This window comes from Mytilus trossulus, chromosome 5, assembly GCF_036588685.1.
Source record: "Mytilus trossulus isolate FHL-02 chromosome 5, PNRI_Mtr1.1.1.hap1, whole genome shotgun sequence".
NCBI lineage: Eukaryota > Metazoa > Mollusca > Bivalvia > Mytilida > Mytilidae > Mytilus > Mytilus trossulus.
Window position 1 is genome coordinate 25,558,732 of NC_086377.1, and position 15,034 is coordinate 25,573,765.

At 31.8% G+C, this 15,034-nt stretch overlaps 1 protein-coding gene across 1 annotated transcript in view; it reads right to left on the reverse strand.

Moving 5' to 3' along the window:
- Positions 1 to 6,083: 6,083 nt before the first annotated feature.
- The window catches only part of LOC134717784 (slit homolog 1 protein-like), a 59,358-nt gene continuing 50,407 nt past the window's right edge, over positions 6,084 to 15,034 (reverse strand). The window contains exon 16 of the mRNA XM_063580278.1: positions 6,084 to 6,295. Within this exon, the coding sequence (XP_063436348.1) occupies positions 6,084 to 6,295 (212 nt within the window). The remainder of the gene's footprint in view (positions 6,296 to 15,034) is intronic.

The window sequence follows — 15,034 nt, forward strand, 5'->3', positions numbered from 1 at the left end:
ATGGTGTACGTGTAGCTGAATTTTTTTCTTCAAATATTCAGATATTATAACTGACAAAGAATACACAAATTAAGATAAAAAACAAATAACGAGGTAGTGGCGTGATCTTGTAAATGATCAAGAACGAGTACATCAACAGGATATGCGTCTTTTGTAAAGCATATAACATTCCTATGCCAATACCTACTCAATCAAAATGTAGATTTAGGAAATAAGACAAAATCGGTATTTTACAGAAAAGACAGTTTCTTTGGTATGACATATCAACGCCTGCCACAAGCATGTTTGTCAGAAAGAAGGCAAAATATGTATGTAATCGATGTATAATTTTTTGTCTAACACTTTCGTTAGTTGTGGAGTTCCAAAATGGGGACAGGAAACAGGAACATAAGTCTTGCAGTCAATATATATTTTTTGGAAAACGCATTACCGCTGCACTTTGCAAACCTAGTTGTTTTTTATTGCGACATATTGCTAGATTGTGACTTTGAAGTTAGTTGCAATAAAAAAAAAGTGGTATGATTGTCAATGAGACAAATCTTCACAAGGAACAAAATAAATTTGGAATTAAAAACTGTATGTCTTACTTCACCATATGATCCTCATTTGAAAATGTTTTGTCGGTAAATTCTAATAAAAAAGTTAATAAATATCTGAGTTCCAATGTTGATGTTCATTATTGAATTCCCCTATAGTTCAATTTGATTTGAAAACGCACGTTAAATTGTATCCCTCTTCATTTGAACACTTGTTTTAAGAAAAATCTGTAAGGTTTAATTACGATCTGAAAGACAGAACTTTGGTAAATTATAATAATTGAAAAATATAAAGTGTTATTTTTTTGGATGCATTAGAATACTTTAAGTTAAAATAGAGTCCAACGGCATCTGCTTGCGCATTTGATATCAATGCTTGAATAAAACATATATTACAAAAATTCCTTGCCACATGCAAGGTACACGAACTCATCAAACGATTGTGATAATCATTTAGTTTTAAACCAACTATAATAAAAAACAAACTTGTACATTTAAAAAATATACTATTAATGTCAACACAACAACTGAAGAAATATGATTGTATTTTCACCTCAAAAACTACTTTTAGCTCAGACTAACCTGTGCAGTTTAAAAGACATGGTTTCTACTAAATAAGATATAATGTTGAAACACAAAATGAACGCGCTTATCTATACAATCCGCCATGAGTTAAGCATCACCTAATTTAATTTCGAAATAATTATTTTCATAATTATTTTTTTTTATTAAAGAATTACTATATATTAAACCTGTAAACATTAGGTAACTTTTGGATACAGGTAAAATGTCAACCGATTACATTTTTATTGTTCAAAAACAGTTTTAACAACCTGTCTTGTGTGTTTTTTGCGTTACTGTTTTTAACTATGCACAAATGATTTTAGCGCGTGCATTTTGCACTTGAGTTAACCATTGATATCGAACTTTTAAGATGGGAAGACAAAAAATGAGTATTGCAGAACGCTGGCAAGATGTGGGTATGGCAATTACAGGTCTAAGTTGCCGTAGAATAGCGGTTCATTTTGGTGTTAACCACAATGTGATTATCAGGCTCTTGCAGAGATACCGACAGACAGGGTCAGTTGAAGACCGTCATAGAGCAGGAAGAACACGTAAAACTACTCCAGAGAAGACATAAATTTTCCCGGCAAGCAAGATTGAAACCTTTCTCGTCTGCTGATCAGCCTTGTAGACTTTGGACTATTGAGGGTATAGTAAGTGTGCGGACTGTGATACGTAGGTTGCTCGGAGGCCAATAAAGCGCCCGGAATTAACTTTAAGACATCGTAGAGCAAGACTACAGTGGGCTAGGAACCATCGCCGATGGACTTTACGCAGCTGGAGAAGAATTCACTGGTCCGATGAAAGTAGATTCTTGCTGAAGCCCGTTGACGGCAGAACACGTGTTTGGAGGGAAAGAAACACCGCATACCGGGATAATAACATTCTTGGTACAACAGCTTTCGGTGGCGGCGGTGTAACAGTATGGGGATGATTTTCCTATGACTGTAATCTTGATATGAATGTTCTTCACGGTACCCTGAATGGACAAAGGTACCGGGGTGACATCCTGAACACCATTGTATCGCCTCATTTTGACAATCACGCGTTAGCTGATAGACCGGTCTTTCAAGATGACAATGCGAGACCTCATCGCGCACGAATTGTCAACGCATACCTGACGTCGTAATCAATAGACACTTTACCTTGGCCGGCCATATCACCTTTACATGAATCCAATTTAACATGTATGGGACTTTATCGGCCGTAAACTTAACCAGAGACAACCAAAATGTGCATCAATACCAGAATTGAGGGTCGTTTTGGTACAGGAGATTTCCACAGTATAGTGCATATAGGCTACGACGACTTGTGAAAGGAATGAGGAAACGTGTATTGAATCTCTACCGGAAGCGCGGAAACTATACACGATATTGACTTTATGAACATTAATTGACAGTAAATTTATACTTGATTGTTTTCCAAAAAGTTCAAAACTGTATCATTATTTGAAATTAATGAAAATGATCAACAAATTAAAACATTTTATAGGGATTTTAACTTAAACGTAAAATTGAAAGTTCCCTTCACACAGCCGAAAGCATAAAAAACCCTTACTTTTATTTTTTTATACTGCACAATATTTACATTTTATTTAACCAATGTCAACACGATAAACTCTTATTCAAAAATATTGATTTTTTGGATTTGAAAATTTCTTATTGATAAATTGGTGCTTAACTTATGGCGGAGTATATATATATAGTTGTGAATGGTTATTGGTCTATTTTTGTGTTTGGAATCGTGACATTTTTCCATATTTCTATCTTTAGGTTGTATCATCGGATATGACTATGATCGACAGACGAAAACATGTATAAAGATGGTCCATGATGATATGAACTGGAATGATGCAAGAAAGATGGTGCCGATTTGATTTCCATCTCTTCACTAGAGAAATGGCATTTTGTAGTCAATTATTGTGGAGACAGTATGTTTTTTTAAGTCTACATTTCTTCTACTCTAATTTATCAAATCCGCTACTCTTTTTCAAACACAGTTATATATTATGTATTTGCAATAATTAATAATACTGCTATGTATTCATGGTAAGGAATTGTTTATAATGTAATATTTACCGTTATTGTCGTTTTTTTAAAAAGCAGAATTACCATGTAGGTTGAGGATCGTCACAGCAGATAAAATGTTGAAATATAACTGAATATATTGAGCACAAATTAAAAAAAGATTCTTACACAAATGAGAAATAGGATAAGCACTATTGATTCGTTTTTAATCTTACCTTCTGGTCGACGGAAGTAATATAAAATGAAGGGTTCATCCACGGATGCATTTATGAATGAACAAATTCTTAAGTTATGTCATTTCATTTTTAGGATGCAAGGACAGTGGTCATTGGGTAGGACTTTACAACGACACTTGGGTAACTGGCGAACTATTCACGAATACTTACGACATTCCTAACGATAGCATAAAGCTGAACACAAATTATGCGTGCGGTCGTGTGCGCACATATACGCAGTTCAGCATATTAAGAAGTCGCAACTGTAGTACCAGAAAACCATTTGTCTGTGAGATACAAGTTATTTAAGCTCAAACGTGTGTATTTCATTGAATGTTATCTTAAAGATAATGTTAAACTTGCTTACGTAACATGTGATTTTTGATTTTGGCAACTACACTGAATCTTTTTAATCTTTATATACATGTTTATGTTTATTCAGTAATGGAGTTTTAACTCATAGGTGACTGACAATGTGTTTAAATTAGTGATGACAATATAAAGATGTAAATGTAATATTAAAGTTCTTACTTCAGATCTGTCACCTTTATAATGTATTTTTATTAAACATGTACAGTTCTTCATTTGTAATTGTGTATTTATAAAATAAAAAAACATTTGATCAAATAGATTTTTTTCTATATCCAGCCATTATCATGAATTTGTACCACAATTAAGAAAAACAGCTAGGAAAGTAGTAAAGGATTTAACTGGAATTTCATAAGTAAATCTTATAAAACAGAAAGAACAAGTCAATCAGTATGAGCCACAATGTACGTCATCTACACACTTTGATTATAAAATCTCAGTTGTTGTTAAAATGATATTTTTATATCCAGAACACTAATACTTATGTTATATGTAGTCATATTATCGCTGCATTGAAGACCCATTTGTGGCCTCCGGCTGAAATCTGCTTTGGTCGGGTAGTTGTCTACTTGACATATTCCCCACTTCCATTCTCAATTTGATATTACTTTTCTTTGGGATATTTTATTGTGAATACATGAATTGGTATCCCATGACCATATATAAATACATAGCTAGTAGGAGCAATAGGATCTCACACAAAATATATTTAACAAAAAACAAATAATAAAAAAAGCTTTTATTGCTAGCTATCTTGGTATCATCAAAAATGAAAAAAAATAATGGCCCGTGAATACTGTTAGTTCGTAGTCGATCCCTAAAGACAATAAATTCAAATTGAAAAAAAACCGGTGTAGTGTACTACTAGCGGACAAATAATATCAAACTTATAGAAACTTCTACCAGCTCTAACTCAAAATATTGATTATTCTGTGATAAAGGGGTCTCAAATTCAGTTTGAAAGCTCAGACGTATTTATCAAATATTCGAAAGAAACCAACAAAAGCCAATTTAGGAATACGATATACCAGATAAAAGATAACCCAAATTCGTTGAAATCCTTTGCAATATTTCAAATGACTCTAGATATCCTTCGGTGTACAAATGTGAACAAATTGTAAGACAAACTAATATATGATCATAATATAAAAACAACAAATAGTAAGTTTGAATTTTTTTGCAATTTTTTGTCATGGATTTATAAGGACAGTTCAACTATGTATCAACCGGCCAACGAATTTGCATTCATCGACAATTTCTCATTAATGTCCACGATAAAACATTGAAGGGCAACCATCATATGTTTTCTCCAAATGGCGACTGGGTTACCAGACGCCAACTGTGATAAATTCAGCCAAATGCTAGAAAACTCCGTTTGTGAGCATCGTCAAACAAAATTTATCAATCCATGACAAAAAATTGAACACTTAAACAAATTCTGAAATGACATAGGTTTTCAACTCAACCATTTCAATTGAACTTAGTAAATCAACCATACTTACAACAGTTCAACGAAGTAATCAACCATACTATAAAACAGTTCAACGTAGTATATCAACCATACTAAACAACAGTTCAATTTGAAACTGAACTCTTATAAAGGATAAAGGTATAAAAACGGACTATTATTTCCAAGTCCTATTTGCAAAAAAGTTATCAAACTACGTAAATGTAGAGGACACATCTCATTTGTTTATTTTTATCAACAAACTTTTAGAGTAATGGATCTCCCTTTTTTACAGTCTAGAAAAAAACTATAGTAATAAAAAGCTGACTTTACATGATCAATATATATATCTCGCCTATGTTCATCATGTGATGGAGTGGCAAGTTCATGCGCACGTAAAAATGCAGCAAATGCTGTTTGAAGCTTATAATTTTTATATTTCAATTTGCAACAATAGCCAAATAAACACAATAAAATTCATTTAAATGCATAAAAAAGATGACTAAAGCATAGGTATTATTTTTATATAAGTGATGTCAACTAATAAAACTTTGTCCCATTTATATGGCTATTTTGAAAATGATCATGACTCATTTGAATAAACTGCGCAACCCAAGAAAAAACCACCTGCACTGTCAAATGTAAATGTAAATCAACATTAGAAAAGAGTTCATTTACATTATATGTAATTTATCTTTTGTTAAAACTTCCTTTTGGGTTGTGTCTATTACCAGAGTTGTTTAGGAAAGGTGCAATATCATTCCTTTTATACCTAGATGTATCAGTATCAATTTCATTGTCCATAAATCGACGACATCTTAAGGAAGAGTGATCTAAACCACATTTAAGACATGCATGTCTGTATTGGCAATTGCGTTTATTGCAAAAACCTTTGAAATTAAAATCGTAGCATTTATTACTAACATCAGCGTGTTGTTGTTTTGAAGTATTGGCAGTTAAAATACGTAACCACTGTATGTGCTTCTTGATCTAAATCAGCTGGTGGACGCCTTCCCACATTTCTCCCAACTGGTTGTGGCTGTTGAACTTCCCTGGGAGCCCTCCTAGTCCAAAGCTCCGGACCTCTAACCTGGTCCTGTCGGTGACGTCTTCCTCTACCTCTTGGCATTGGTATAACTATTATAATCATAAATACAGATTATATACATACATCAAAAGTCCAGATCATATTTAAACATGTATGAATTTAACATAAGATAAATTGAAATAAATTGAAATACCAAAATGTTTACACTACGTAATCTTACTAAACTTTTGATACATTTTTATGCATCAAAACAAATGGAAGTTGATTACAAACATAACTCAAAACAACTTTCTTAACTAAATAAATATCGTTATAAAAACGTTTGATAGCTTCTATTACCAAGCTTAACTTAATTAAACTATGTTTCCGCAAATTAAGCACACATGTATTAATCATGTAACGTTTAATAAAATCAAACGTTTCCGGTCATGTTAAAGATAACACTGCATACACAACATACATTGTAATTACCTGTTCAAAGTGTATCGCTAATACATTTAAAACAAAATATATCACCTGTAGTTAAGCATTTAATTTTAATGCTAGTCAATGATTATTAATTATAGTTTGTTCCGTGATATATGCTATTCAAGTATGAGAAAAAATGAATTAATGAATCGAACTGTTTGCAAGAATTAACATTCATTAAAACTCAAATAATTTCTTTTACAAATTACGGAAATGAAATAATCCAGAAAATACAATTGCAGTAACTAATCTAACATCAATAAAACATAATGTACTTATCTTATGTCCGAATCTCCGGGCCTTTTTGTGTTCCTTCAGAGTTCAAATCACGCAATGAACAAATCACGAAAAGCATGCAATTTTATACCAAATAAAAACGGAAAAACCGCTTATGAAAAATGAAGGTGAACAAAAGACGCTTAAATCCGTCAAAATTAAAGAAAAGTAAACCCTAGTTTAAGAGACGATACTCTCAATTTATTAAATTGATTTAATGCTGAACGATTAAATCATATTAATGTTGACCTTTTTTAACTGGACCAAATCACTATTTAACATAAATATCAGCATCTAATTTTTTTTAACATTTAATTTCATCCCACTACTTAATAGTTCATGCATTAATTATCAGGAAATATCAAGAAATAATTTAGAAAGTGTATAAATAATGCAAGTTATACATTGTTTACACTAGAGAGACAACGAAATCCAAAGGACAAAACCTGTGTCCTTTGACCTAATGAATACAAATTCATGACGTTCCATAATACTAACTCTTCACAAGTATATCAGAACGTATAGACGATTTGTTCTCATCTTGTTTTAGCGGCTCTATTGATAAACATTAAAAGCATAAAATGTAATATATTTTAGTCAACATAAGAAACTGTATGGGGAAAAGAGCTATGACATCGCCAAAATTTTTAAACCAGTCGAATATTTACAACTGTCCCGGGTAATGAGCCTTTCGTCAAGTTTGACACAAATTGTCCTATTTCCTTCTCAATAATTTGTTGTATTATCTCATATTGTATGTGCGAGCGCTACACTACACTACACTGCGCACTAGATCTTGCATTTAAAAAATCAGTCGTGATGCCACTAGAACGGTCATTTAATCTTTCTTCTTTGAAAAAAAAACAATAATAAAAGATCAAAATATCAGGCTTTTATCATAGCCAGTCGGTGATACTGAAATGTGGTCCTTTTTGAAATACAAAGTCTATGACGTTTCAAACTGTTTCTCTTTTAAAGGTATATCTGAGAATGAAAGTAAGGAACTTTCAATCTTAAAAACAGTTAATGGAATCTTCAAATGAAGCCATTTTAAAATGTTATCCTTCAACTAGCAGTAAACCGTTCATCTTCTAATGAAGAAATGTAAAGCGTATACACCTATACCGTAATACCGGCGAGAAATAAAAGGATTTGAATTTGACCGTTGTAGGTAATTAATCCTACATTTTATTGTAGTAATACTATTTCTGTGTCATAAACATATGTCTTGTGTATTTCAAAACACCAGTATTTTTTATTTGTGATTTCTATAGAAAATTTTGTAATCTTGAGGTTACATGGTGGCTAAACCTTGTGCACAGATATAAAAAGGGGAGAGATTTGATTGGTTAACTTCCAATGATGGTTATTTTCTTATATGCAATGAAATGTTATGTGAAATTTTATTTATAGGACTGGACAGGGTAAAACTTTACTCATGCAAAGTATTACTTTATTTGAAACAAAGACAAATTCTGCAAAATTTTTGGAAAAGTGCAAATTTAACAAAGACTAATAGGGGAAAATCAATGGTGGTATTACACCTATAACTGGCAATTAGGTGATTGACAAATGCCTCCCTTTGAGTTTGTTTTTTTGCTTTGAAACTTTTCAAAGGAAATAACATTTAAACTGTAGAAGAGTTATATACGCAAATTAGGAGGTTGTTATACTTTTTTTTTTTTTTTTTTTTTTTTTTTAATTTATCATACTTTATTGAAATCTGTACATTTGTTAGTTTTCAAACATCAAGTACCGGTACCTTATCCCGGCCTCGTTAACATTAGTAAATAACATATATATACAACTGTTAGTTTATGTTAGTATTATACATACAATTTTCCATATTTGAAAATATTATATACCATATCAGTAATATCAAAAAATGAAGTTTACCATTAAGATCAGGGGTACCTCAAGGAACAGTACTTGGCCCCATCTTATTCCTGGTGTACATAAACGATCTGAATGATTACATAAAACATGGCACTCTTAGACTTTTTGCAGATGATAGCATCATATATAAAACCATCAAAAATGAAAATGACTCAGAAAAATTATAAGAAGACCTAACAGCAGCAGCAAAGTGGGAAGAGGACTGGCTCATGTCCTTCCATCCGGACAAGTGTTCAGTCCTCCAAGTAACAACAAAGAAAACACCTCTCCCATATGACTACATCCTACATGGGCACACTTTGCAACAAGAAACATCTACCAAATATCTTGGCTTAACCATACAAACTGATTTAAAATTTAACAAACACATAAATAACATCACAGCAAATGCAACTAAACAACTAAATTTTATCAAAAGAAACCTTAAAGTCAGCTCGCAGTCAGTTAAAGAAAAGGCCTATATCTCACTTGTGAGACCAAAGCTAGAGTATGGTAGCTGCATCTGGGACCCACATACAAAATCCCAAAAATCACAAATAGAAATGGTCCAAAGACGCGCAGCCAGATATATATGTAATCGATATCATAACACCAGCTCTGTGACAAACATGCTTAACCATCTTAACTGGCCAACACTTGAAATTAGAAGAATCAGAACAAGGCTTATATTTTTCTTCAAAATTATACACCACCAAGTAGCAATATACCCTACGAACTTGTTAATACCATCAGACAATCGAACAAGACAATACACTCATAGTCACTCATTCAGGCACATACAGGCAAAAAAAGACTCATATAAATTTTCATTCTATCCTAGGACAATCGTCCAATGGAACCTTTTACCAGTTACTGCTGTCCAATGCACCACAGTTGAAACATTCAGAGAACAGATTCCTATATCTGTTCTCAACCAATACTACACCATGTAATGTAACACCTTGTAAATAGTTTTATCTTATATGTACAGTGAAAACCAAAAACAAGTTATTATTTCTTTATTAAATTTTTTTTTTTTGTTGATGTAAATATAAAATTGTAAATTTTACCCACGCATGCACGGCACATAGTCATCAATATTATGATGGAGTGCGGAAACTTAAAGAAGAAGAGAGAAGAGAAGAAGATAATCAACCATAATTATCTAATATAACAAATGCACAGGTTATGAAAAAAATATATAATGTGAGTAGTTGAAGTAATAAAAAATAAATATATATAAGCTATATATTTTTAGGTATGTCTGTAGATTATTTTGAATTCAAAATTATGAAGAAAAAAAAAATAAATAAATAAATAAGTAAATAGATAATTGAAAGATAAATATTTAATTTCAAGGAAATCATAAGTTTTTTATTTGTTTTCAGTTATTTGCAGTGATGAATAATGTATTTCTTTCTCATGTTAGAAACAATATATCATATGACAATTATATTTCTACTAATTTATGTACACATATACAATGTAAAACAAAATATCTGATCATTCATCAAAAAGAATGGCAAAAGCATTCCAACTTTTGTCAAACATTTCTACTCTTTTATTTTTAACAGCAATTAATTTTTTAGTGTTGTATAAAGATTTTATTTTATTTTGCACTGCCTGCATTGATAGAGATTTCTTAAAATATTTGCAGTTGAAAATATATTGTTTTATCTGCATATAAATCAAATTTGCAGCATTCCCCCTAAATGATTTTGTAGTATCCCCAAATAGAAAATATTTTAAGGTAAATGGAACGCTTATACCATTTGACAATAACCATGAGTCAATTTCATCAATGAATGTTTGAACAATCTCACAATTCCAAAATAAATGTACAATAGTTTCTACTTCTTCTTGGCAAAAAGTACAATAAGGGTTGTCAGTGACCATAATTTTATTCAAAAATTTATTTGTACCTAAAATATGTTGATTTATTCTGTATTGTTACCACTGCAGTTTGGTATTTTTTGTTACTTTAAAAGGTAACTTAAAAATTAATTTCCATTCCTCTTCATCTATCTACCTTCACAATTTGATCCCATTTTTTCTGGCCTGTTGAAACTATATTATTTTTGATTAACAGTGAATACATGTCTTTAGTTCCCCTTGAGCTTTAAAAAAAATTCTTGGCAAATGAAGGAATAAAAGGTGTGACTAGTTTATAATTATCAAAAACATATCCTTTTCTTGCATTCTTTACAGCAGAAATTATGCTGTTATATTTCATAACATTTCTATCAACGTTAAATGTTTCTACTAAATGTTCTAAACTGAAAAAATTTCCAGCATCTGATACAATGTCATTAATGAAAAACATACCTTTATTAAACCAGTTTTTTTATAAAATACAGGTTTATTTTCTATTTTTATACAATTATTCATCCACAGTGGACTTGACAAAAAATGTTCCCACATATTCTTTTCTTCTTTATCCACAATACTGTGCCATGAATGGAATACATCCTGCCAAAATTTATTTTTCATATTTACTTTAATGTTTGACAGATAACCATTTCCAAACTTAAATATTTTTTCTTGATTTATTATGGAAAATAAAATATTTTTCCATTTATTGTTAGATTGAAAAAGTTTTCTAACCCATGTGGATTTGAGTGCTATGATGAAGGAATTAAGATTGATCATTTTCAATCCACCTTCACTGTAATCCTTTTGTAACAGATCTTTCTTGACTCTATGAACAGGTTAAATCCAAATAAATGTAAAAATAAGCTCATTAATCTTTTTCACAAGTTCTTGATTTGGGTTTGGCAATGTAATTATAAGGTGATTAAGGACAGGTAAAATCAGAGTTTTCACAACTAATTTTACCAATTACTGTAAGATTTCTTTTAGACCATATTTTGATTAGATTTTTTATCTGCAAAACTCTCACTATAATTGACGTTAATAATTTTATCAAGATCTACGTCAAAATTAATACCCAATAACTTAAAAGATGTTGCACCCCAGGATAAATTTCTGTTTGGACAAAGTTTGTCACTACAATATCTTTTACTCCCAATCCAAACTACCTGTGTTTTAGAAAAGTTTATATTTAGCCCTGAGAGGTTTGCATACCAATCTAATTCATTTAAAGTTTGATTTAAGGAGTGTTCAATTCCATCTAAAATAAGTGAAGTATCATCTGCAAACTTTGATAACTTATGTTCTATCCTAGCCACAGTTATGCCAGTAATGTTTTTATTCCCTCGTATTCGAATTGCCAAAATTTCTGCACAAAGTATAAAAAGGTAGGGTGATAAGGGATCCCCTTGTCTACAGCCACGTCCTATTTGAAAAAGCCTGAAAGATTTCCTCCCTGAATGACTGCAGATGAGATATTATTATAAAATACTTTTTTAAATCTACTAGCAATAACCCCTGAACCAATTTTGTATACAGTATTAAGTGAGGAGATTGGTCTCCAATTTTTGAGTAAATGCCTTGGTTTATTGTCTTTTGGTAAGCATGTAATGATTCCCTGCCTTTGAGTCACTGATAAATGTCCCAAGTTTGACCCATAATTTAAAGATTTCACAACAAAAGCTTTCAAATCCTTCCAGAAACACTTAAAAACATCTGTTTAAAAACCATCTGACCCTGGTGATTTATTATTATTCATTTTCTGTAAAATAATGCTAGCTTCATTAATAGTTATCTCCCCTTCTAAATCCAACTGTTCATCAACAGATAATTTATTAAAATTTAAATCTTTCAAATCTCTTTCTAAATAAATTGTTATACTGTTTTAACTATTACATTCAAAATCATACGTGATTGGGACAACCGCATGAAATAGAAAAACAGAAAAGACCAATAATAAAAGGTTATCGGATTTAACGTTTCCCTTCTGACCGGACGTGACTGCGAACTTGATACAACCCGCACAGCCAAACGGACGTCCCACTTCGGCAAGCGTTTTACTGCCGGTCGGGAGAAGACCAAGTGACCATATTTCTATTCCCCAGTCACCCTTGGGTTGGCACTTCTTTGAAAATATAAGAATAGGCGGTATATTTGTTTTCTTTGATTTACTTTTGGGTTTTCTCATGATGAGGTTAATAATGTTTCTATTTAAATTCTTAAGCTTATACAGTAACGGGACAAAGTTTGATATGTCCAAGTGTCCAAATAATATGTGTGTGGATCCTAAAAGTGGCTGTCCAAAATGTGACTGTAATGAAGGTGAACAACATGTCAAATGTTAAGTGATATATGAATAAGACTCAGTAGAGCGGAAAACAGTCAAAGGCAAACAATGGGTTTTCAATTAAGCCTGAAATCCCTGCAACCGTAGGCGTACTTTAGTTGACACCTAAGCTAAAATGTGAACAAGTTCACTGATCTTACTTATTTCCGAATTCTATAAAAGAAACTGAATGTTAAAAGCATTCAAGAGTAACAAAGGTCAGAGGCTTCTGATTTGGTACAAGCGAAAAAAATGAGGCGGGGTTTAACACATTTTTGAAATTTCAACCTCCCCCAAAATTTGTAGCATTATACATGATTTGTAGGTTAAACGACAGGATAAGTATTTTTTACTATATTGTTAAGATTTTTTTATTGCCATTGTGTATTCTTAGGAATTGTATTTTGTTGGTCACAATTAGAAGACAATTTGAGGTCAATATTAAGATTAAGATCTACGTTTATAGCAGGTTTTATGACATCAACACAGACTCAAATTACAAACACCCAGGTTCCAATAACAACCACCAAGGCACCACCTGCAACCACACAATCTAAAACGAAAACCATACATACCCAATCTACAACCGCCACGGTTCAAACTACAAGAGTACAGGTTCTTACACAGTCGACACTTGCTACACAGCAGACCGTAACATCAGCTTCAATAGCCAGTTCGCTGCAGTCATCTTCAGGTAATCGTATGTTTTAATTCATATTAACAAGTTATATACGTCGTCATTTATATACAGTTTTCATTATTCATGCTCTATTTTGTTCGAAGATCGGGAAATGCACCCCTTTTTTCTTGCAACAAAAACAGTGACCTCTGCTATGTGTGTTCTGCGCAATATTTGAACATTACAAATGCTTAAATATGCGGATCAAGCACATTTATGTAAAATTTAAAATTGAGAATGGAAATTGGGAATATGTCAAAGAGACAACAACCCGACAATAGAAAAAAACAACAGCAGAAGGTCACCAACAGGTCTTCAATGTAGCGAAAAACTCCCGCACCGGAGGCGTCCTTCAGCTGGCTTTTATTTCATTACAATTAATTTTTGTTTGTTTGATGGCTTCCCAAATTTACCATCAAATGCACGAGAGAGTAGTTAGCCGCCACATTGACTGTCTAAATTCATAAATATTCTATTTAGAGTTGTCTCAATATAATGTTACTTACAAACCTTAAATGTATATCTATTATATTACCTTAATTGTTGACACATCTCTCTAGATGAATCTCTATGTAATCGTAATGTACGAAAAGATATGAGGTTAACAAATATAAAAAAAAAATATTCGAGAGGAAAATGTACACATGTACATCCTTGTGCGACCTGTTATTTAAGATTGAAGAAATATGCATATCTGAATGTAGCAGTAATAATTTCAATAGGTTTTCCCTGTTTTTAGCAACAGCATAAATTACAACAAGAACGCATAACGCACATATTGTTATCTTTACTCGCCCTGCAAAGCAAAAGAATACAAAAATTGCAATGCATTTATCACCAACAACCATTTCGCCAATATTTCTTCAAAAATGGCAAACCATCATTCGCTGAAAACAAATAAAAGTCATAAAAAAAATGTTTGTATTACTTATTGCATGCTATATTGTACTGGCCTGACCAGTGAGTGTAACCAAGACGACTGGGTTTAAGTAAAGACAAAACAACCAGGAGCTGACTTTTATTTCACTACCAATCCAAATGGTGAAAAACTGAAAATACAAATATAAATATAATTTTACAATGTGTTCAAAGATAATTAAAGTCCATTAAAAATACGGATAAACAGTTCGTAGATATATAAAGCTGTTAAAGTTCTTTATAATAATAAATGGATGAATATTCTTGCACACGTCGGGTTTTGTCTTGAATTAAATTGTGTTATCGCAGATACGAACAGTTTGAACGGTAAAATGTTCATAGTTTATAACATAGGAAAATATATTAAAACAGTTCATCGCTAATGTTAAGACATGATTTGTAATGTTTTAAATGTAA